Here is a 26,116-nt window from a genome sequence, read left to right as displayed (position 1 = left end):
GTGGGACCAAAAACCACAAGGACTACTATGAAAACAAGGCATATTTTACTGAAATAGCGCAAACGCTGCAACACCAGTGCAAAGGTTGAGACCTCATACTACAGCGTGAAACTCGCTCTCTTCCCCTCAGTTTCTCCTTCCTACTCGGACACTCCTCCCCTAAACCGCAAGACTTTGTCACTTCTCCAATGTAGGCACCTAAAGAAAGAACCCGAACAAGGTACGTGCAGCGGTTCTCACTCTGAGGGGGACGATGAGGGCGGGAAAAATAAAAGGAAAGGACGAAGACCCTATACGCTACACTACCGAAAAGTGCGCTGCTCGGAAGCTGTGGGGAAATAGGGGCTGCTTGTAGTTCTAATGAGAGTTGCTGAGTCTTTTTTCCCCTCGTTCCGACGTGAGGTAGAGGAAACTGTCATGATAGGAGTGATGGAAATCATGGTCGTGGAAAAGGGATGTGTGTGTCACAAGCAAGGAAACCGCTCTGAGGTGGAGCCGTCCGTTCACTCGCTGCAAAAACTGTACAAAATATATCAACGTGCGTCCGCCCCCACATTTAAGTGAAACAGCTGCATGTGTATAATATAATGTAATATAGGTGTCAAGTATTCGACAGAAAGGACATGCTGTAATGTTAGAAATCTGAAAAACAAATTTTCCCCACAAAATGGGGTCTTGAAAGATGTAATTTGACTAAATGGAAGAGAAAATGTAAACTTTTTGCACGCAACGTGCCCTATGCTGTTGTACTATGGTCAATAGAGCCGAATAAGGCTGCATTAGCGTGTCTTTTTTTGCGTGTTTTTTCTTTTTAGCGCTTTGGAAAACAATTTTACTGCAAATTGCCGCAATTTTGCAATGCTGTTTTTATTGGTGAAGTTTGTTAAAAAAAAATATTTCGCCTGTAAAAAATGAGCAGCCAATAACCTTATTGCAAAACTTGTGCGGTTTTTCAAATGCGTTTTTTTCCAGCCTTTTCAAACAGCAAAAAAAATGAAAAAAACAATTGCTGCAAGTGAACCTAGCTTTAGGCGCAAGACGATATAAGTGGGCCAGAACAAGATCGAGACTCGGAATAACTTGCAAAAAATATATCTAGGTCTCCTTGTTTCCTTTTATTAGTTTTTAATGTATATACATTGAACACCTGTGTGCGCCGGCCGAGTCCCGTCAGTGATTCGAGGAAAGATAGAACATGTCCTATCTTTCCTCGGATCGGAGACTCGTATAATTTTTCACGGACCCAATTCACCCGCTAAAGTGAATGGGTCCGTGAAGACTATCGGGTGCCACTCAGATGCCGTCAAAAACGGCCCGAGTGGCACAACGGTCGTGTGCATGAGGCGTAAGGCTAAATTCACATCTCGTTTTGTGCACACGTTTGTGGTATACGATGACGTATACGTTTTTAAAGTTCCAAAAACGTATGCGGTTTAAGACTGCATACGTCGACATTGACTTCGATGCAAATAAAAACGTATACGTGTGGTATATGTTTTGGAATAATACTGAAAAGCGTAGTAGACTACGCTTTTCAGGACAATTGGAAAAAAAGGATAGAACGTAAGCACAGAAAATGTATGCACAAACTACACCATTAGGTCATCCGTCCTGACCATAGAAATCAATGTACACGCTGTGGTGCACGTTTTGACACTGTTTTTTTTCGTTTCAAAACGTGGACGTCAGACGTCCGGTAAAAACGAGATGTGAACTTAGTGCACACGACCGTAAAAACACCCGTTATTGCGGGTTGTAATTACGACCCGCAATAACGGGCTCATAGACTTTTGTTAGCCACGGGTACCTTCTCGTTTTCTCACGAGAAGGTGCCCGTGCCGTTAAAAAAATAGAACATGTTCTATTTTTCTATTTTACGGGCCGTGCTGCTATACTTTATAATGACAGCACGGCTCGCAAAAGCGGCCGGCTGCCTGCGGCCGGCCGTGCCCGCCCGTGCTCGTAATTACGAGTCGTAATTACGAGCACGGTCGTGTGTGTAATCAGCCACCCGGATAGTCAGCGCTGGATTGCCGGTGGCAAGGATAGGTAAGAATTGCTTTTTGGTTTAATTATTTAATTTCCAGCCACTACTAAGAAAATTCACATCCCCGATAACCCCTTCAAGGCCCTATTAGACCGAACGATTATCGTACTAAACAGTGAAAATTTTCAGTAACAACTAAACAGCGAAAATCTGTATAGATTATTGTTACATGTAGTCGGCCATCTTTCGAATGCAAACGACTCGCTAAATCATTGCTTGTTCATGAAAGAATATCTGCCCGTTTAACCCCTTCCCGACATCCGCCGTATATATATGGCGCACGCCGGGTGGGGGAATATGGACGGGCTCATCGGTTACATGTGTGTTACAGCCGACACTTCCTTCCAGATAACGAAGGGGATCCCGTTCAAGCGCGATCCCACTTGTTTAACCCGTTAAATGTCGTGGTCAATAGCGATGGGCAGGGCTTCATAGGAGACTGTCAGAATCGCGATATACTGCAATACATTAGTATTGCAGTATATCGTGCAAGCGATCTAACGATCGCTGGTTAAAGTCCCCTAGGGGGACAAGTAAAAAAAAAAAGTAACAAACAGTAAAATAAAGTTTTTTTTTAACAAATAAAAAAATTAAAAGTTAAAAAAAACAAAACCTTTACCCACTTGCCCTCAAGCACAATGTAAAAAAAAATAAAAAGGCTAATATAACTGGTATCGCCGCGTCCGTAAAAGTCTGAACTATTACAATATATAATTATTTAGTCCGCACAGTGAACGCCGTAAAAAATTAAAAACAGCAGAATTGCTGTTTTTTGGTCCCTTCATCTCCCACAAAAAATGAATTAAAAAGTAATCAAGAAGTCTCATATACCCCAAGATGGTACCAATATAAACTACAGCCCGCAAAAAAATAAGCCCTCACACGGCTAAATCGTCAGAAAAATAAAAACTTTATGGCTCCCAGAATATGGCGACAAAACTCAAATCTTATTTTTAACAATCAGTTTTTTCCTTGTAAGGGCATGACCACACGTGGCGGATTTCCTCCGCAACTGTCCGCATCAATGCCGCACCTAATCCGGGTTGCGGATTACGGCTGCGGATCTGCACAAAATGTGCAGAAAATTGATGCGGACTAGCTGCTGCGGACTGCGGGAAAAGTGCTTCCCTTCTCTCTATCAGTGCAGGATAGAGAGAAGGGACAGCACTTTCCCTAGTGAAAGTAAACGACTTTCATACTTACCGGCCGTTGTCTTGGTGACGCGTCCCTCTTTCGGCATCCAGCCCGACCTCCCTGGATGACGCGCCAGTCCATGTGACCGCTGCAGCCTGTGCTTGGCCTGTGATTGGCTGCAGCGGTCACATGGGATTAAACGTTATCCCTGGAGGCCGGACTGGAGACAGAAGCAGGGAGTTCTCGGTAAGTATGAACTTATATTTTTTTACAGGTTGCTGTATATTGGGATCGGTAGTCACTGTCCCGGGTGCAGAAACAGTTACTGCCGATCGCTTAACTCTTTCAGCACCCTGGACAGTGACTATTTACAGACGTCTCCTAGCAACGCTCCCGTCATTACGGGAGCCCCATTGACTTCCTCAGTCTGGCTGGAGACCTAGAAATACATAGGTCCAGCCAGAATGAGGAAATGTCATGGCTCAAAAGCAAGACGCATCCGCAGCACACATAACATGTGCATGACAGCTGCGGACCTCATTGCGGAACTTAGAATCTCCATTGAAGTCAATGGAGAAATTCCGCCATGAGTCCGCCACTGCTCCGCAACAGACAGAGCATGCTGCGGACACCAAATTCCGCTCCGCAGCCTATGCTCCGCAGTGGAATGTTACGCATCGTCTAAACGAACACTTCTAAATAGAAGTGGAAGTCCATGCAGAAACGGCTCCGCTGCGGATTAACGCTGCGGAGTGTCCGCAGCGGAATTTAAGTGAAATTCCGCCACGTGTGAACCCAGCCTAAAAGTAGTAAAACATAAAGAAAACTATATACATTTGGTATCGCTGTAATGGTATTGACCCGCAGAATAAAGTTAACATGCCGTTTTTACCGTACGGTGAATGGCGTAAAAACAAAACCACCCAAAAGATTGAGGAATCGCTGTTTTTTCCTATTCCACCACATATATATTTTTTTTTTTTTCTCGTTTCCCACTACATTATATGGTACAAAAAATGGTGCTGTGAAAATCTACAACTCGTCCCGCAAAAGACAAGCCCTAAAAACAGCTGAAAATAGCTCATGTGAACAGACTAATACTCTTACATGTCACAGCCACTCCCTATAGCCATAAGCAGTATGACATCTAGTATATTGTAAAGGAATAATGTCTGTTATCTTATGACACTAGATGTGACCTTTGTTCTCTAAAGAGTGTTGTAGCTATTGCTGACTTCGTAATTCGCAGATCCCTCACCCTATATAGTAATCAACTGCTTTACGTAGTTTTTGAAGGTTACAGTTTGAAGTTGTTATATACTGTTAAATACTGATTCTGTGTTTTCTGTCAACAGAGACCGGAAATGGTTTGCAAACAGATTCCAAACTACTTCACCTCACAACCAGCCCAATACCATATAATGAGGCTGTGTTCTCTTTGTAGGTTCTGTCAATTTTGCTGGACAAAAAAAAAAAAGAACGCAGCATGTCTTGCTATATTGTCTGGCAAAATGACGGAGATCTGGAGCTTCCGGTATTTTTGTGGTTCTGCTTCTAGAACGGTTCTTCCTAATAAGTGTTATAGCTCACCCTAGTGCTGGATTCATAGCTACACTTCTCAGTACTGCTGTATAATGTCCTTCATGCTGCTGCTTCTACACAGTCGAGTCACATTATTATGACCACCAGCTAATATCCAGAGTAACCGCTGTGTGCAGCACAGACAGCTAGACGGGGGTGACACAATTAGGCCTCATGCACACGACCGTGTTTTTGCGTCCGCAATTCCCCCGCAAATCCACGGGAGAATTGCGGACCCATTCTTTTCTATGGGGCCGTGCACACGACCGTAGTTTTTGCGGTCCGTGCACGGCCCGGGAACCCGGACCGCAGAAAGTACGGACATGTCCTATTATGGTCCGGAGTTGCGGTCCGGGCTCATTGAAAACAATGGCCCGGCCATGTGCATGTGCGGGCGGCTTGCGGCTGACAGTCCGCTGACAGTCCGCAGCCGGCCGACACGAAAATCACGGGCGTGCACACGGCTACGGTCGGGCTACGGTCGTGTGCATGAGGCCTAAGGTGCTGGTAGGTTGTCTCAGGTATCTGGAGCAATGCTGACTGCAGAGCATCCCACATTTGCTGGATGGTGCGTGGGGGAGGATCCATAGAGCGAACAGGACGATCAAGGTGGTCCCACAGATGCACAATTGGGTTCAAGTCTGGCAAATTAAGGGGCCAGGGAAGTACTCGGAAGTCTTGGTCGTACTCTTCCAACCACTGTTGGACATTTTGTAGCTGTGTGACATGTCGTATTGTCTTGCTGGAAGATTCCATCTGCCCCAGGGAAGACAAACCGCATGTATGGGTGGACGTGAACTGCGACGATGGATTCATATCCAAATCGGTTCAGAGTGCCTTCCACATGGATGTGTGGGCCCAGAGAACACCATGAAAAAATTCCCCAAACCATAAGGGTATGTGCACACGACCTCTTTTCAGACGTAATGGAGGCGTTTTATGTCTCAAATTACGCCTGAAAAGACGACTCCAATACGTCGGCAAACATCTGGCCATTGCTTGCAATGGGTCTTACGACGTTCTGTGCAGACGAGCTGTCATTTTATGCGTCGCTGTCAAAATACAGCGCAAAAAATGACGGCTCGTCAAAAGAAGTGCAGGACATTTCTTGGGACGTTTTTTGAGCCGTTTTCTCATAGACTCTATTTAAAACAGCTCCAAAAACGGCTGTAAAAATCGCAGCGAAAACGCAGTGAAAAACGCGAGTTGCTCAAAAGACGTTCGAAAATCAGGAGCTATTTTCCCTTGAAAACAAACAGCTCCGTATTTTCAGATGTATTTTGTTAATCGTGTGAACATACCCTAACGCTGCCGCCACCAGCTTGTGTTCTTCCAGCAATGGTTGCAGGGTGTTTGTTCTCTGATGTTTTTCAACTGACACGCCAACGTCCATCCGTTCGATGAAGCAGAAAGCGGGACTCATTGGAGAAGGCAACTCTTTGCCAGTCATCGATGGTCCAGATCCGAAACTGCTGTACAAACCGAAGCCTTTTTTTCCAATGCACCTTTGTTAGCATGTGATCCCCATACGCAGTAGGGTTTGCTGAACTGTTGTTTTAGACACACGTGTGGTAGCCCACTTGTTGATTTTCACGTTGAGCTGCTCCACTGTAGTTGTTCGGCCCTCTCGTACCTTAGTAGCAGACGTTCACCACTCACAACAATGACACGTGGTGCTCCGCAGTTTCCATGTCGGTTATTCCCAATGGTGCCATTTGTCCACAAATGATACTTTCACCACAGCAGCACGCGAACAGTTTACAAACTGCGCTGTTTGAAAAATACTCCCACTCTTGGCTCAAAAGCCAATGATCATCTCTTTCTGCAACTCTGATAAATCGCCCCTTTTAGCCATGGCAATAACGAGTGATGTGTGTTCAGACAGCCTATCGCCACCTTATATACCCACCAGGACAGCCCACAACACATCACTTTCTTCATGGGCTACGCGTCGCCGACGTCGAAAGTATTAGGTGTTCATAATAATGTGACTCGACGTGTATGCTACAAAGAGATTTGGGAGCAGGTTGTTCTCTATGTGTGCTTTGTATAGCAGACATAAAAGGAGTTAGACTAGCTCAGGGAAAACAGAATTAAAGAGTAAGCCTGCAGAGCGGAAAACCGCTAAAAAATGCCATATTCAACTTGTAGGGTAAATACTGCAGATTTTCTGTAACGGATATCGTTGCAGAAAGTCCACAGCATAATACAGTAGTTTGATTTGCACAAATCTCATCCACATGCTGTGCAAATCTTGAGAGAAAAAAACGCTCAGAAATTGACCTGCGGTGCGGATTCTTAACCTACAATTAGTCAATTGTATTTGCGTAATCGCTGCTTATTTGTTGCAAGTTTTCCCCATTGAATTCAATGGCAAGATAAACCCACAACAAATAGCAGATGTTGCATTTTTTTGCGGTGGAAAAGCAGTGATTCCGCCGCAAAAAACGCAACTTAGAAAAAAATAAAATCTTATACTTACCCATAATTCTGTGTTTCTTCATCCAGGCCGGTCTCCTGGGATAACATTTCATCCCATGTGACTGCTGCAGCTGTCACATGGGATGAGACGTCATCCCAAGTGGCCAGCTTGCAGGACGTCAGAGGGACACGTCGCCAAGGCTACTTAATTATCCAATGTTTTTTGTTTTTTTTTCCTAAGTGCAGTTTTCTGCAGCCAACATTCCGGACAAAAAACGGCACCATAATTCGGTGCGGTTTTTCGGCCGGAATTCCCTGCAGCAAACAAGGCGGATACACTGTGAAAAAGCCCTATAATGGCCAGAAATAGTGTTATTCCTCATGTACACACATATGACAGGTTATTATGAAAACTCACTCGAAGCGGCAGTTCATACTTTGAAATTGTTGCGTATATTTACCATACGCTTCTCTTCTGATGCTCCCACCTTCACAGGCTGGAGCAGTCACATGGGGCAGATCGTCATCACAGGAGGTTAGCCACATAGAGATAAGCCAGGGGAGCGGGGACATGTCATTATGACAGCGCCAAAGGAGATGAGTATGGTCCTTTTCTATTTATTTTTTGGTGCAGGCTTTTTAGACGGATTTTGTTCACACGGAGTATTTTGGGGGAGGAATATCTGCCTCGAAATTCCGTTTGGAACTTTGAGGCAGATATTCCTCTCCCTGCACGCCGATTTTCGCGGCAATTATCGCGCCGATTTTCGCCCGCGGCCATTGAGCGCCGCGGGCATAAACAGCGAGAAATACGCTTTCTCCTGCCTCCCATTGAAGTCAATGGGAGGTCGGAGGCGGAAGCGCCCGAAGATAGGGCATGTCGCTTCTTTTTCCCGCGAGGCAGTTTTACTGCTCGCGGGAAAAAGACGCCGACGCCTCCCATTGAAATCAATGGGAGGCGTTCTCGGGCCGTTTCTGCCGAGTTTTGCGACGCGGTTTCCGCGTCAAAAAACTCGGCAAAATACCCCGTGTGAACATAGCCTTAGTGTGGAGATTGTTTGTTTAGGCTCACCATGCAACAAACTGGTCGGTATAGGTTCTGGGGCTTTTATGTCTGGTGATTCCCTGATGCTTATGTAACTGCAGTTGCACTTGTGCTTCTTTGACCGATTTTTGTATATACAACTTGTCTCTCTGAGTAGTCCACTTGAACGGCATTATGCCTTATGGTACACTTGTGTTCCTTAGGCCTTATTCACACGGACGACATATGTGCGTGCGCAAAAGGTCCGTGTGGCATCAGCATATGGTGCGCGGCTGCGTGATTTTCGCACAGCCGGTATCATGATGACACTCTGGTTTTATGTTTACTAACAGAAAAGCACGAGATGCTTTTCTGTTTTCATTCATTTATCTTACTACTGTATCGCGCATCACGCGCGGCACCTGGAAGTGCTTCCGTGCGCGATTTGCACACACCCATTGACTTCAATGGGTGCGTGCTGCGCGAAACACGGGCAAGTATAGGACATGTCATGAGTTTCACGCAGCGGACGTATAACACGTTCGTGTGACTAAGGCCTTAAATTGATCCATGTATATACAGCGTGTCCTGTTGAGTAGTTCTCTTGAACGGCATCACGTCCTATGGTGTCTATATGACAATTGCATATTAATTGTGTAGTCCTCATTTATCTCCACACTACTGTATTTTAATTGTTTGTCTATTTTTAGGTCTTGATAGCCAATATGTTCTTATGATCATTGTAATAAAGTATTTATATTTTTGCATGGTACATACATTGTACTTTGTTATTTCTTCCTTTTGGATATTTGATATGTCCCCACGTATAGTAATAGGTATTGAGTTTCAGATTTCTCTGCGGAATCAGGGTCAGATTTGCTGCAGAATTTTCTGCAGCAAATCAGACCTGTGTGAGCATTTAACCCCAACCTGTATTCAGGCTCATTTTGGTGTAAAAGCCTCATTTTACGCTCCAAAATACATCTGAAGTAAGCCTGCAAACAGCTTAAGGGTATGTTCACACGGCCAAATTTCAGACGTATACGAGGCGTATTATGCCTCGTTTTACGTCTGAAAATATGGCTACAATACGTCGGCAAACATCTGCCCATTCATTTGAATGGGTTTGCCGACGTACTGTGCAGACGACCTGTTATTTACGAGTCGTCGTTTGACAGCTGTCAAACGACGACCCGTAAATTGACTGCCTCGGCAAAGAAGTGCAGGGCACTTCTTTGCCACGTAATTTGAGCCGTTCTTCATTGAAATCAATGAAGCACGGCTCAAGGTTTACGAGCGTCTCAGACGCCTCGTAAATTACGAGGCGGAGCTTTTACGTGTGAAACGAGGCAGCTGTTAACAGTCTGTCTTTTCACACGTAACTGCCTCTCAGCGTGTGAACATACCCTTAGACTGGGTTCACACAACCTATTTTCAGACGTAAACGAGGCGTATTATGCCTCGTTTTACGTCTGAAAATAAGGCTACAATACGTCGGCAAACATCTGCCCATTCATTTGAATGGGTTCGCCGACGTACTGTGCAGACAACCTGTCATTTACGCGTCGTCGTTTGACAGCTGTCAAACGACGACGCGTAAAAATACAGCCTCGTCAAAAGAAGTGCAGGACACTTTCAGACGTAATTTGAGCAGTTCTTCATTGAACTCAATGAAGCACAGCTCAAAATTTACGGCTGTCAGAGAAGCCTCGCAAAATGCGAGGAGGAGCAATTACGGCTGAAACGAGGCAGCTGTTTTCTCCTGAAAACAGGCTGTCATTTCAGACGTAAAAGCCACTTCTCGTGTGCACATACCCTTACATTCATTTCAATGGAAAATACACTGTTGTTCACATGAGGCGTATTTTTATGCTGCTGAGTTAAAAGAAAAAAACGTCTCGTAAAAAGTAGCATGTCACTTCTTTTTCCATTGACAGGCTAGGTTCACACGACCATGTTACGTCCGTAATGTACGGAACGTATTTTACAGTACGGGACAGTACGGGACAGTTGTCCTGCAGCGAGGCAGGGACTCCTAGCATCGTACATCACTATGATGCTAGGAGCCCGGCTCCCTGCACTGTGTTCGGTCCGGGTCTTCCGGCCGAAATACGTTCCGTACATTACGGACGTAACATGGTCGTGTGAACCCAGCCACACTATGAAAAACGCCTTAAAATAAGCTTCAAAAACGCCTTGAAATCAGAGGCGGTTTTCCCTTGAAAACAGCCTCATAATTTTCAGCCACTTCTTTTTGTACGTGTGAACTTAGACTGTCCTGGTTGCCTATAGAAACCAATCGGAGCCCATCTTTCATTTCTTAAACTGCTCTGGGAAAATAAAAGCTGTACTTTAACACACTCTCAAATCCGTGGATTGCCTCGTTGTAAGGGCGGTCGCCTTTTGAGGCTACTTAACTTAACCCATTATGTTTGTGTAGTGATAGAGAAAAATTACAGATTTAATTTCTAAATATAAAGTTGATTACTGGTTCTTTAACCCCTTACCAACATTTGACATATGGCTACGTCATAGTCTGGTAGGGGAAGTATGGTGCTGGCTGACACTTCACAGTAATGAGTGGGATCACGCTAGTTTAACCCGTTAAATTATGCGGTCAATAGCGACTGCGGCATTTAAATCGTTAGAAAGAGGGGGCGACCCCCTCTAGCAGCTCATCGTGCCTCCACAATGCAATCGCGGGGTGGCAGTGGTTGCTATGGCAGCCTTGGGGCCTAATGAGGGCCCCCAGGTCCGCCATCTTTGTGCACCTATTAAGCCCTGCCTCTGGCAGGGCTTAACTGGTTCCCGACCGCTGGCTGTGTTTTTACGGCCAGCTGTCGGGGTCCTTAAAACCCGAGCCATAGACTTTTTACGGCTCCGGTTTTAACTTGCTGCCCGAGCGATCGGGCCGCTGAATGTCGGGTCTCCCGCTGTCAGTGACTGCCGGGGACCCTGAGGAGAGGATAGAAGCTGCTTCTGTCTTCTCTGATCACTTGTACACAGCGCTCAATCAACGCTGTGTATAGGAATAGAGGCAGCGGCCGCGCCGCTGTCTCTATTCCTCCCGATGTTCATGTGAATAGTCACATGATCGCCGGGTGCCGTTACTGACAGACTGCTGTCATCTGCCGTTACTGACAGACTGCTGCTCATCGTCACTATGAGAGGGCTGATTTCCCCTGTAACTGGGGCTGCTATGCAGCTCCATTTACAGGGGAAAAGCATGGTGTAAAAGAAAGAAAAAAAAATATATAAAGTCCCCCAAAGGTCTTTTTTGACCTTTGAGGGACAGACCATAGTAATAAAAAAATAGTAAAGTAAAGTGCAAAAAAAATTAATAATAAATACACATAGAATACCCACGCCCAAAAAAAAGTTACACCCCGCCAATCATTGTTGTAACGCTAGCGCTGACCCAATTACCCTAATATAGACATGTAATATATTAAAATTTACGGTAGACAATCACGATCACAAATAAAAGGCCTATTTTAGGGTAAAACTATGTCATTACCCAAAAAAATAGCTGAAACGTAAAAAAGCTTATTTTTTTACTATTTTCAAACTTTATGAATAAAAATTCTAAAATTGCAAGAAGGATGTGTGTAAGGCTGGATTCACACGAACGTGTATTGCGTCCGTGCGGGCCGCATGGTTTTCACGCGCCACGCACAGACCAATACAAGTCTATGGGGCAGTACAGACAGTCCGTGCTTTTTGCGCAGCGTTTGTCCGCTGCGCAAAAAGCGCGACACGGTCAATATCTCCGCGTATTTTGCGCATCACGCACCCATTGAAGTGCGAACTGCCTGTTTCGCGCACCAGCTGTCAAAAGGATGAGTGTAAACAGAAAAGCACCACGTGCTTTTCTGTTTACAAACATCCGAATGGCATGTCATAATGATGGCGGCTGCGCGAAAAGCACGCAGCCACGCATCATATGATGCTGCCTCACGGAGCAGGTAAGTGGCTTTTGCACAGGCAAAACGCCGCGTGTTTTGCGTGCGCAAAAATACCACGCACGTCTGAATCAGCCCTAAAAATGATAAAAAACGTAACCTGCATTGTCTACGGAAAAAACATTGCAAAAACACGTCGTTAGCCCAACAAATAAAAAAGTTATAGCCGTTTAACACGTGCTAAAAAGGGCTAAACGGTGTCTGGTCCTGAAGGCTCAAAATAGCCCGGTCCTGAACTGGTTAATAGAAGGGTTCTAATTTCTATAAATAAAAATAATTGGTATCGGCGCATCCGTAAATGTCTAAACTATTACAATATATCATTATTTAACCCGCACAGTGTACGCCATAATAAAAAAAATAAAATGTAAATGCCAGAATCTCTATTTTTTGGTCACCTCATCTTCCACAAAAAATTGAATAAAAAGTGATCAAAACTCGCATGTACCCCAAAATGGTATCATTAAAAACTACAGTTTAGCCCGCAAAAAATAAGCCCTCATACCACTTAATCGACGGAAAAATAAAAAAGTTATGGCTCTCAGAATTTGGCGACACAAAATAAATTTTATTTTTTACACTTAGTTTTTTCCTTGAAAAAGTAGTAAAACATAGAAAAAACTATATATGTTTGGTATCTCCATAATCGTATTGACCCACAGAATAAAGTTAACACGTTGTTTTAATTGCACTGTGAATTCCGTAAAAACTAAGCGCTAAAAAAACAATTTCGGAATCAATGTTTTTTTTCATTTTCTACCTCACAAATAATTTTTTTCCCATTTCCTAGTACATTATAAGGCACAATAAATGGCGCTATGAAAAACTACAACTGGTCCTGCAAAAATCAAGCTCTTATAGGACTATATCGACAGAAAAATGAGAAAGTTATGGCTTTTGGAAGGTGGGGAGGAAAATCTGAAATTTGTTTACAACATGAAGGGGTTAAATGTAATAAAGCTTTTTAAAAGATCACTCCATGTGCACAGCTCATTTATTTACCAATACAATGCATCGGGGACATACTATCCCAACTTATACTATTCAGAGGGGCTCTTATCACTAGTGATAATAATTGAACCCCTTCGGGACTGAGCCATTTTTTTGATTTTTCATTTTAGTTTTTCACTCCCCGAATTCCAAGAGCCTTAACTTTATTTATTTTTCCGTCAATAGAGTGGTGTGAGGGCTTATTTTTTACGGGAGGAGTTGTAGTTTCTATTGGTACCATTTATAATTCCATATAATATACTGGGAAACTGAAAAAAAAAATCTTTGCGGGCTGAAGTTGGATAAAAACTGCGATTCCTCAATTGTTTTTTGGGTTTCGTTTTACGGCTTTCACCGTGCGGTAAAAAAGACAACTTATCTTTATTCTGTGGCTCAATACGATTACAGTGATACCAAATTTTTATAAGGTTTTTTTTTAATTTTACTTCTTTTATTGATAAAAAATGTTTTGTGTCGCCACATTCTGAGAGCCATAACTTTTTTTTATATTTTCATCGATTGAGCGGTGTGATAGCTAGTTTTTTGCGGGACGAGTTGTAGTTTTTATCGGTACTATTTTTTGGTACGTTGAACTTTTTTGATCTCTTTTTATTACAGTTTTTTTTTTTAGAGCTAAGTTGAAACAGCGATTTTGGCCTTTAACATTTTTATTTTTTACGGCGTTCACTGTGCGCTATATTATAATAGTACAGACTTTTACGGACGCAGTATATTGTCATTTTTACAGGCATCTGTTAAGCCCTGCCACAGGCAGGGCTTAGCAGAGGCACAGTGAAGGCAGTCCTGGGGGCCTTCATTAGGACCCTGGGCTGCCATGACAACTGTCGCCACCCCCGATCTCGTTGCAGGGGGGCGATGAGCTGTCAGAGCGGGCCGCCCCCTCTTTTCAATGTCACAGATGCTGCTGTCTCGATTGACGGCAGCATTTGAGGGGTTAAAAAGGAAGGAGCAGCGCGATCGCTGCTCCTGGCTGTTAGTACTGGGTGTCTGCTGTACAATACAGCCGACACCCGCAGCATATGGAGCGTGCTCAGCGCGTGAGCGAGCTCCGAACATCAACTCCGCACCCGGATGTAATAGCACGTCTTGGTTAAGTATTAGGGTTTGTTCACACGCAGTGACCAAAAACATCTGAAAATCAGGAGCTGTTTTCGCCTGAAAACAGCTCCTGATTTTCAGATGTTTTTGTAGCAACTCGCGTTTTTCGCTGCGTATTTTACGGCCGTTATTGGAGCTGTTTTTCAATGGAGTCAATGAAAAACGCCTCCAAAAACGTCCCAAGAAGCGACATGCACTTCTTTTTCGCGGGCATCTTTTTACGCGCCATATTTTGACAGCGACGCGTAAAATGAAGGCTCGTGGGAACAGAACATCGTAAAACCCATTGAAAGCAATGGGCAGATGTTTCTAGGCGTTTTTTCAGGCGTAATTCGAGGTGTAAAACGCCTGAATTACGTCTGAAGACACTGCGTGTGAACATACCCTAAGTAAACTCAGCAAAGCTCCCTTAAGGGTACGAACACGCACAACGTGTTCAGGAGGGATATGCTGCGTCAAGCTGCGCATTGTGGTGCATTTTCCCGCCGGAATTTCCGCTGCGTGAATTAGCACCGTAAAAAAAACAAAAACTTTCATACTTACCCCCTCCCTCTTCTCGGTGCGTAGTCCGGCCTCCTGGGATGATGTTACAGGCAATGTGATCGTTGCAGCCTGTGATTGGCTGCAGCGGTCTCATGGGATGAAATGTCATCCCAGGAAGCCGGACTGGAGAAGAAGCCGGGAACTCTGGTTAAGTATAACTTTTTTTTAACATTTTCTTTTTGCGGTGGAATCGCTGTGATTCCACTGCAAATATTGCGGCGCACACACCACTTTGTTGCTCAACCCAATTGAGCATCTGTGGGACCACCTTGATTGTCCTGTTCGCTCTATGGATCCTCCCCCACACACCCTCCAGCAAATGTGGGATGCTCTGCAGTCAACATGGCTCCAGATACCTGAGACAACCTACCAGCACCTTATTGAGTCACTCCCAGCCCGTCTAGCTGTTGGCTGTGCTGCCAAAGGTGGTTACTCTGGATATCAGCTGGTGGTCATAATAATGGTATGGATGCTATGTTGCTAGTATACTAAGTATTTATGGTGCGGTGCGTATATGATCCTATATGCTGCAACCTTCCTTCCCCTAACACTGTTGCTGTTCAATTTGAGGTTAAATACACATATAAAGGCCACTTAACTATTTACTGTATGTGGAATCAAGGTCCTACTTTAAAAAGTTTCCTGCAGGACGTTTAATAAAACAGATGTAAGGAGAGTTCATAAGTGAGAAGAATAGGAGGACACCTATGGATGATAAGCCAGCCTCATAGAGAGGAGCAGGACACCAGGTGGAGGTAACTGTCTACCACATGCCAGTGTGGTCATGTGGGCATATACGTCCATGGGGAACCTTGCTGTTGTTTCTGCAGCAGAGCTCCAGTAATTGTCAGCCCTGGAGGATGAGCCGCTGTGTATAGCAGACTAACTGTGATGAGCGCAGCATTTTCCCTTTGTGCCTCTCTGGTGCCACCTCCTACAGCCTCTACTGCAGTGTGTGCTGCCTCACGGATTCCCTTACTTCACCGCCAGTGTTCTCAATCACCAGACATGGTTAGGTGGTTGTGGCACACCCACATGCATGGCCACCTTTCCATTCATTCTCTGTCTGGATTTGGTGGCATGTTGGTATTAGGTGGCAGCAAAAAACTCCATGCGGGTTTCAAGGCGTGCTCATCATGTTGCGGTATTGTTGGGGATTTTTACAGCGGATTTGACTTTCTGCAATGCAAAGGGTGAAAGAAGTGTCAGAAAAACTGCCAAATATGAACCCACCCTTTATATTAACATGTAGCTGATGTCTAAAAATTCTGCCAGACATCTGCAGTTTTTCAAAGCTGTAAATTCACATGTTTTTGCATACAGATGAACATGTGAACTGAGAGGTGGTTTGAAATGGACGAAAGACTCAATATATCCATGTGAAATTTGCAACAGATAGGGCATGCTGCAGATTTACAAGGGGTAGTTCACGCTGCGTTTTTAAGCTGGCAGAAAATATCTGCTTCAGAATTCCTTCAGTAATTTTGAGACCGATTTTGAAATGCCAGTGTATTTTTGTTTTTTTTCCCACTGTATTTGCGTCTTTTTTTTTTAGCTTAACTAATCTAATACAAAAACTATGGCAAAAAATGCTCTAAATGAACCACGCAGGGTTTTTTCTGCCTCCTATTTCAATGGGGGGCCAGAGGTCGGAAACCGCTCGAAGAAAGAGCATGCTCCTTTTTGTTGTTTCTGCGAGCGCCCCAAAAGCTGCCTGTGGAAAAAAATACATCTGCGTCACATTAAAATCAATGGGGGGGGGGGGCGATTTGTGGCGTTTCTTGGCACTTATTCTGACAGCACCAAAAAACGCTGTGTTAACAACCCATAGGGTATGTGCACACGATGAGAGGCTTTTACGTCTGAAAAGACAGACTGTTTTCAGGAGAAAACAGCTGCGTCGTTTCAGACGTAAATGCTGCTCCTCGTATTATGCGAGGCGTCTGACGCCTGTAATCTTGAGCTGCTCTTCATTGACTTCAATGAAGAACGGCTCAAATTACGTTGCAAAGAAGTGTCCTGCACTTCTTTGCCGAGGCAGTCAATTTACGCGTCGTAGTTTTACAGCTGTCAAACGACGACGCGTAAGGCTGGGTTCACACAACCTATTTTCAGACGTAAACGAGGCGTATTATGCCTCGTTTTACGTCTGAAAATAGGGCTACAATACGTCGGCAAACATCTGCCCATTCATTTGAATGGGTTTGCCGACGTACTGTGCAGACAACCTGTCATTTACGCGTCGTCGTTTGACAGCTGTCAAACGACGACGCGTAAAAATACAGCCTCGTCAAAAGAAGTGCAGGACACTTCTTTCAGACGTCATTTGAGCCGTTCTTCATTGAACTGAATGAAGCACAGCTCAAAATTTACGGCTGTCAGAGAAGCCTCGCAAAATGCGAGGAGGAGCATTTACGACTGAAACGAGGCAGCTGTTTTCTCCTGAAAACAGTCTGTCTTTTCAGACGTAAAAGCCTGCTACCGTGTGCACATACCCTAAATGACAGGTCATCGGCACAGTACGTCGGCAAACCCATTCAAATGAATGGGCAGATGTTTGCCGACGTATTGTAGCCCTATTTTCAGACGTAAAACGAGGCATAATACGCCTCGTTTACGTCAGAAAATAGGTCGTGTGAACCCAGCCTTAAGGCTTACCTAAAATAAAAAATTTTAGGACTTTGCTAATGTGTTCGACATCATGCACATAACCGCTGTATAACACACATCCTGAATATAGCACTCATATCCTGTGTACACATATATGTGCGCGTACTGTACCTTAAACGTCTTTAAATGTATACTCAAGCACATTGAGGGTTTTCTATTTCATGGATTTCATGACTATCCTTGAGAAGAAAATTTACGTTTTATGAAATATTGCTCACAGCCGCAAAAAAAATACGAGGCTGTTTTCAAGAGAAAACAGCCTCTGAAAAAGTTGTTTTTGAGGCAGATATGCCAAACGCTTTTAAAGCGTTTTTATCAAAGCGTTATTGACATTGCCTATAGGAAATGGTCAAAATCTACGCTTCGTTTTTTTATAAAGTGGCGTAAAATGATGCCTTTTATGCACCACCCAGCTTTTAACCATTGAAAGCAATGGTTTGCTGTTTGCAGGCATTTTCAAGGCGTATTTCAGAGTATAATGCAACCGTTTTATGCTCTGAAAAAACCCTACCCTTACAGATCTGAGCACACGCCATTGCCCTGACTTTGATTCTTTCTGTTACTGGTGGGAACGTCCGCTCAGCCATGAGTAATATTGCGACATTTGTCACAGTCATAGCTGATCTCATTCTTATTATAGTTGGTATCTCTTACTCAATAACGTGATGACGAGAGAATACAAGGTTCTTTCTACATTGGAAATAATCATGAGACCAGGAACAGTTTTTAAGAGATTCTCTTTGTTTTGTTTTTTAGAAAAATATGGTTACAATAACCATGAGACTGCTCCACTTTCTGTGCCTTATATTCCGTGACCATTAGCTAAAGACCTGACTAATCTAAAACTTTGTTCACGTTTAGCTTTTTCTTTATGTTTAGCGCACATGACTGAAAAATCTCCCGACGTATGCACTAAAATGAAAGCCCCGATGTATGCAACTGTATATCCTTCAAAGGGCATTATTGTAAAAACATATACTGCTTAGTATATGTGTTTTTTTTGTTCAGGAAACCTGCCTGGTGGATGCCAAAAGAAAACTTTTTTTGGCATCCGGCATGCCCATACAGTGGATGTCTACGGACCAACTTGGCATATGCGCAAGGAGATTTTTCCTGGCACATATGCAGAAAGTACAAACTGAACATGGTATGAATGTAGCTGAAGACAGACTGGTGTCTACCAATGCTTTTCCTGACAACCCCTTTAAAAAGTTTGTGGTTGTTAGGCAGTGTATGCTTAGCAACAATATTGTCAGACATGACTCTTCATGATTTTTTAGCTCAAAGCTGAAGTGGCAAACGGCAGAGGAAAGGCAACTTGGCAGCAGTCAATAAGGGCAATTGCTAATATAGCACTATAATTGTGTGTGTGTGTGTGTATATATATATATATATATATATATATATATATAATGCTCGCTACCGTTGTCCTTTTACAGTGTAGTTTTAGCTATTTCATCAATTGTCCTTCTTTTTTTGTTCTTTCCCTTAGGGCTTATTCAGACGAACGTGTAATACGTCTGTGCAACGCGCATTATTTTCACACGCCTCGCACGGACCTATGTTAGTCAATGGGGCCGTGATTTTTACGCAGCGTGTGTCCGCTGCGTAAAACTCACACGACATTTCCTATATTTGTGCGTTTCTCGCGCATCACCCACCCATTGAAGTCAATGGGTGCGTGAAAATCAAGCGCAGCACATGGAAGCACTTCCGTGTGATGCGCGTGATTCGCGCAACAGCAGTAAAAACTATGAATGAAAACAGAAAAGCACCACGTGCTTTTCTGTTTACAAACATACAAACAGAGTGTCATAATGATGGCGGCTGCACGAAAATCACGCAGCCGCGCACCATATGCTGATGACACACGGAGCGGTAATGTACCTTTTGCGCGCGCAAAACGCACACGCTCGTGTGAATCCGCCCTTACCATGCTGAGACTACTCGGGAAAGGGGTGGAGGGATTGCTGTGGCTACTGAGTAAGTAAGGGATCATGTGACTGCTAAAGATTTTTTTTGCACAGAATATGTATATGTACCACAGCTATGAGGTCGAATAAAGAAGAGTGTCTGACATGTCTGACATGTCTAGCATGTTGTGCCAACTATATTATGCCATATGTGCCATTTTGATAAACTTGCTTTGATGAGTGATGGGTGCTGCTATCATATTGTTTTTCAATCTGAGTCTCACAATTGGTTATTTCTGCTAAGTCTTCGGTTTCTGTTCTTGTGAAATTATTTCTTGCAGTTCTGTGGCTGACTTAAAGGAATGCATATATCTATTTATGAAAAGGTTTTCCACACATCATTCACCAAGTGCTCTGTCAGGAGCTTTTTGAAGCAACAGATGATCCAAATAACGGAGTACAGTGAGATCATTAATAATGTTCATATAACATTTTGACCCAAACACTTTCCTGATTCTGTCTGTCTATATATTCTAAAGTGTAGTGGTCCAGGATGGACACAAGCAAACCAGTTTTTCAAGTAGTACAAAACTCCTCCTATAGAAGGTGTTTTGTATTGACCATCCCTGATACTTGTCAATGTGCTACCTGTGAAACCAGTCAGGTTGGAGATTTTATATTTGTCTTGGGACACTGAGAGAAGTTCTCTGCTTTTCCTCTATGGGATAACAGTAAAATGTAAGTAAGCAAAATTTGACACTATTGTTCAGCAAGGAGCATGAAAGTACAGTTTAGGTTGTGCTTCTAGATGATTTATTGTGCTCTGTTGTGTGCTTATGTTTGGATTGCATTTGTGTTCTAATACTGATTTAGTCACTACAAGGCAAACCGTGCGGTTGGCAGCAGTGTGTGCATTGGCTTAAGCATCTGTGCTTGCCACCTTGTAGCTTTTGAAAAAAGGGCATTCCAGCACATTCTGTTTTGGGAGTTATTGTATTCCACCATCATTCTTATAGTATAATTTTCAATATATTCTTGTTTTTTTTTGTGACTAATTTAATTAATACAATATACTATAAAGTAAAAAGACAGTCCAACGTTATCAGCAGTTTTTATTGCCTGCTATCTCCTTTTAATATCCCAATATAAAAGGAAGACATTCAAAATAGTCACAGTACATTGGTTGTTCTTCTTCAAAGGTCATTCACAGGGACTGGCGATAATTGTATGTGCATAGCTATTCACCTGAACAGAATTCATTGCGTTCCAGTCTGTAGAGCAAAGGTTGATTAGAAAACGGATTCTTAAAAGCCAAACCGTAGTATTGAAATAACATTTAATTAATAACGCCAAAAAAATGCGTTTTTATCGTGAATCAGCTTGGATCTCTTAAATTCATAGCCAAGAGTAAACATTTGAGGATTGAGCTTTTATTTTTTACAAAGTTGTGTGGTATTGTAGATGAATATCTCCGACCTCTGCTGTGAATATTACAGAGCTAGTTAGGAAGCAAGCTTACAATATTTCTTCTTGTTTGGCGTGTTTCTTAACTATTTGTGTTTAGATATCCTGTGATAACACGTGTACCTTTAAACTGGTAAAATACATCTTACCTGGTATTATAGGATGTGTGTATTATTGTTGATGATTTTGCTGGTCATATTACTATAGAGCTATTAAGTAGCAGCTTTCTCAGTGTCGGAGACCAAAAACATTTATTTCCTGTAGCTTATATAGTGGCACCACATCCTGCTGTACTGCACAGAAATTGTCATCACTCACATCAATGCCTGTCCCCATTGGGGCTCGCAATCTAATTTCCGCTAATTTTTTTTCAGCTTAATCATAATGCCTAATTCACATGACCAGTGTGTACAAAATCTTATTGCGGTCCGTATAGTTTAGTATTGTGTGTCTCATATCACACTGTATTCCACCCTAAGGCTCAGTTCACACAGAGTTTTTTGATGCGGAAAACACATCGGAAAACGCGCCAAAAAACGTTCAAAATGCCTCTCATTGATTCCAATGGAAGGCGGAGGCTTTTTTTCCCCGCGAGCGGAAAAACCGTCTCGCGGGAAGAAGCGACATGCCCTATCTTCGGGCGTTTACGTCTCTGACCTCCCATTGACATCAATGGGAGACAGAGAAAGCGTATTTTGCGGCGTTTTTTGCCCGAGGCGCTAAATGGCCGCAGGCGAAACACGCCACTAAAATCGGCGTGCAGGCAGAGGAAAATCTGCCTCAAAATTCCAAACTGAATTTTGAGGCAGATTTTCTGCCTGCAAAAAAACTCAGTGTGAACCCAGCCTAAAAGCGCTGATCTGCAGCATATCAGGCTGGGTTCACACAGCCTATTTTCAGACGTAAACGAGGCGTATTATGCCTCGATTTACGCCTGAAAATAAGGCTACAATACGTCGGCAAACATCTGCCCATTCATTTGAATGGGTTTGCCGACGTACTGTGCCGACGACCTGTCATTTACGCGTCGTCGTTTGACAGCTGTCAAACAACGACGCGTAAATTGACTGCCTCGGCAAAGAAGTGCAGGACACTTCTTTGCAACGTAATTTGAGCCGTTCTTCATTGAATTCAATGAAGAGCAGCTCAAGATTTACGAGCGTCTCAGACGCCTCGCATAATACGAGGAGGAGCTTTTACATCTGAAACGAGGCAGCTGTTTTCTCCTGAAAACAGTCTGTCATTTCAGCCGTAAAAGCCTCTCACCGTGTGCACATACCCTTATGGAGCTAGGTGTGTTTTTGTTGTGTTTTTTCTTCTTTGTACATGCGAATTCCACATAAAATAAATAGAAATAAACAGTATATGAAAATACAGCGGTACTCATATCTTCAAAGGAATGCATTACCACCAAAATCAGGATCTGTTCATGTTCATATGCAACACTTTAGGCATCAGAACGAAATAGTTGGGTGTGATTTTTTTTTTTTTTTTCCAATCTCTGTGACCTTTACAAGTTTCATCTACATTGTCTTTGGTTTACACCTGAGGGTATGTGCACACACACTAATTACGTCAGTAATTGACGGACGTATTTCAGCCGGAAGACCCGGACCGAACACAGTGCAGGGGCCGGGCTCCTAGCATCATAGTTATGTACGATGCTAGGAGTCCCTGCCTCTCTGCAGGATGACTGTCCTGTACTGTAATCATGTTTTCAGTACGGGACAGTAGTTCCACGGAGAGGCAGGGACTCCTAGCATCGTACATAAGTATGATGCTAGGAGCCCGGCTCCCTGCACTGTGTTCGGTCCGGGACTTGCGGCCGAAATACGTCCGTCAATTACGGACGTAATTAGTGTGTGTGCACATACCCTTATTGTTTTGTCTTCTCACCACAGTGACTCGTTTTAGTTACTCATCTTTGACAAAGAAATGCAATGATAATTTGCCTACTATTGTTGCAAAATCTATCTTCATTTTTAATAACTATTTACTTTAACAAAATAAACCTGCAAAAAACCTGAACAGTTTAAAGGCTGGGTTCACACTGAGTTCTTTGACAAGTTTTTTGGTGCGGAAACCGCGCCACAAAACTCGCCAAAAAACGTCCGAAAATGCCTCCTATTGATTTCAATGGGAGGTGGAGGCGGTTTTCTCCCGCGAGAAACAGGCAACAGGTTAATGACCAGCTAAAACTTTTTACGTTTTTGCCTCTCTTTCAGCAGCCATAACTTTTTTTATTTTTTCATTGACGTAACCGCGCGAATATAGGGAATGCCCCTTCTTTCTCCCGCGTATGAGGCCTTGTTTTATGCAAGAGAAATCGTTTTGGTTTTTTTTCCCCCGCAGTTTTTTCCCCCCGCCATTTGGGGGTAAAATGTTTGGCTTTTTTTTACGGCATGAATATAGGAAACAGCGATTCTCTGCATTGTTTTTCTTGTTTATTTTTTATCCCGTTCACGTTTCACGCTAAATAACCTGTTAAATTAATTCTTCAGGTTCTTACGGTCGTGTAGGTTTTTTGTTTTTATGTAATGGGGCAATAAAATATATTTTATGCAAAATAATGACTTTCTTTGGGCCTTTTTTTAATTAATTAATTAATTTATTTTTTTAAACCCATTAAGGGATAACTTTATTTTCTACTTATAAAGTATTAGTATACTCCTGTATGCTAATACATTACACTGTGTCACTATGACACAGGCTGCTGATCGGGCAGCACATAGTGTGCCCGAACAGCAGGCAAACGGAACAGACAGCCCTGGGGTCCTTTGTAGGTCCCCAGGGCTAACTGCAGAGGGATTCTCCGGTGTTTGATCGCATCACCGGAATCCCGTTGATGCTATCAAAGAGGGGAATTCCCTTTGATCATGCCGTGGTTACGGACCGCGGCAATCGAAGGGTTAAACAGCTGGGGTCCGAATGTTTTCCGACCCCAGCTGTGTTCAGGAGGCTGCTCTAAGATCAGGAGCTGTTAGTTACAGCTCCTGCTTAGAGGATGAGCGCTCACACGAGTGCTCATCAGCCTCATCTACAGCGACACCAAAAGAAGTCGTTGTAGACTTAGCACATGCACCGCCTGCCGTCAAAAGATGGTGGGCGGTCGGGAAGGAGTTAATCAGATTTTTGTTTCTTTTTACTAAATATCAATTATGTCAAAGCACACTCGTACAGTATACTGTTTTTGGTTTCTGTGAATATCTTAGTTTATCAAATTTACAGTCTTCTGGTGTTATTGTATGAAATAGCATGGCATTCATACCAAACTACTTATGAGGGCCTCTAGAAACCTTTACAGGCCTAAACGGTGACTACCATTGTTTGTGTTGATGAAAGAAAGCATGGCTTTTACGTGGAAATTATTTATAAGAGCTTTCCACCACCAACCTGGCATTGTTTAGCAGCCTGCACCATATCTCCCAACAGACATCCAACTTGGGGGGGATTTTTAGTGATTTCAAGAAATGTGCACAATTTCTTTCAAATAATGCAGTATACTTTTTTTTACTTTTCTGCTTCTTAATGCTTTAAACACATTTTAATATCCTGTTATTTGACTTGTTTTATCTTTTTATTTTTATTTTTCTTGTAGACTGTCATTATGAGGCTAACCTTTGGCAAGTTCGAGAGCATTCTCCTTCTAAGTGTCGGTTTTGTTGGACTTCTGTTTATCATGCAGGGGGATGGAGATGAACAACTTACATTGGACGAAGAGGAAGATCAGCCTGCTATTCCATCCCGCTTTACTGTTGCCCCAGCTGAATTTAAAAAACTTGAATGGCTCCCTGCATGCCAGGATAACACATCAATGCAAAGTATTGAGGGTTTTTCAAAACTACCTGCACATATTCAGGATTTTCTGCTGTATAGGCATTGCAGGAGCTTTCCCCAGATCCTTAAGTCACCAAATAAGTGTGGAGGTGCAGCAGTGTCTAGAAACGTCTTCCTTCTACTTGCCATAAAATCTTCTCCGGGTAACTACGAAAGAAGAGCCATCATTCGTCAAACATGGGGGGAGGAAACCAGTTATCAAGGTGCTCATGTCAAAAGGATTTTTCTCTCTGGAACTTCAAAGAATGAGCGCGAAGACCGCCATTTAAGACAGCTTCTAAAAATTGAGAGCGAAACATACGGGGATATCCTACAGTGGGACTTTCATGACACATTTTATAACCTGACACTAAAACAGTTGCTGTTTTATGGGTGGATAAATGAATACTGCCCAGGAGCAAACTTCATTTTTAATGGAGACGATGATGTATTTGTCAACACCTTTAATGTAGTGATATACCTGCGTGGTCATGAAGCAGACAAGCACCTTTTTGTAGGTCAGCTAATAGCTAATGTTGGACCTATCCGTGAGGCTGGAAGCAAATATTATGTACCTGTACAAGTTACTGCCTCTAATGCTTACCCAATGTACTGTGGGGGTGGAGGAATTCTCATGTCTAAATATACTGCCCATGTCATCTACAATAAATCTCAGGACATTCAGCTATTCCCTATTGATGATGTTTATCTAGGTATGTGTCTAGCAAAGGCTGGCCTTTTCCCGGCCTCTCACATGGGCATGAGGACAGTGGGGGTGCATGTACCCTCTGCTAAACTGGATTCATTCAATCCCTGTTATTATAGAGAACTTTTAATGGTGCATCGTTTTATACCATATCAGATGTTAGTCATGTGGAAGGCTATTCAAGATCCTCACCTTGACTGTGGCCAGAAATTGTCCGTTTATTTAGGCGTATAACGGGAATGAACTGATGTTGATAGAAAACCAAGAGCAATTTAATATACTGTTGCTAAGCAGATTTTGTATAATTTACTGATTGGAGAAACTGTTCTGTAAAAGCTGTATTTATGTGATATATTAAGTTATTTACCTTTTTTTTTTTCATTAAAAAATGATCATTTAACAAAACTTAACCTTTTGATTATAAATGATGTTATTTATGAGCTTATTGGCTATGGGTCAAGAGAATAGAATCGACTACATGTACACAGTCTGACATTTAAATGCATGAATTTTGAGGCCGGCAGCATTTCTATGTATTGCAAATGAAATTATTTGTTCATTTGATGATTATTCTCCATTAGTATTTTTTTTTTCTACAGGTTCTGTATAGTCTAATAATTGAAGTACTTATTGAACTATGTTGAATGAACATGCTACTGTTGCCAAACTCTGCATTTAAAAAGCTTGTATCTATTTAGACTTTTAAAGCCATGTTCCACCTTTTGA

General features: G+C 42.9%; 1 protein-coding gene across 1 annotated transcript; it reads left to right on the top strand.

Moving 5' to 3' along the window:
• The first annotated feature begins 58 nt into the window (after window positions 1-58).
• On the top strand, window positions 59-26,116 carry B3GNT3 (UDP-GlcNAc:betaGal beta-1,3-N-acetylglucosaminyltransferase 3). Its single transcript, XM_075850930.1, has 2 exons — window positions 59-220; window positions 24,467-26,116. The coding sequence occupies exon 2, from the start codon at window positions 24,476-24,478 to the stop codon at window positions 25,622-25,624; it is 1,149 nt and encodes a 382-aa protein (XP_075707045.1). The 5' UTR covers window positions 59-220; window positions 24,467-24,475; the 3' UTR covers window positions 25,625-26,116.

Source organism: Rhinoderma darwinii, chromosome 1, assembly GCF_050947455.1.
Source record: "Rhinoderma darwinii isolate aRhiDar2 chromosome 1, aRhiDar2.hap1, whole genome shotgun sequence".
In the NCBI taxonomy this organism is placed as follows: Eukaryota; Metazoa; Chordata; class Amphibia; order Anura; family Rhinodermatidae; genus Rhinoderma; species Rhinoderma darwinii.
Note: the sequence above shows the minus strand (reverse complement) of the source record. Positions and strands in the feature narration are given on the sequence as shown.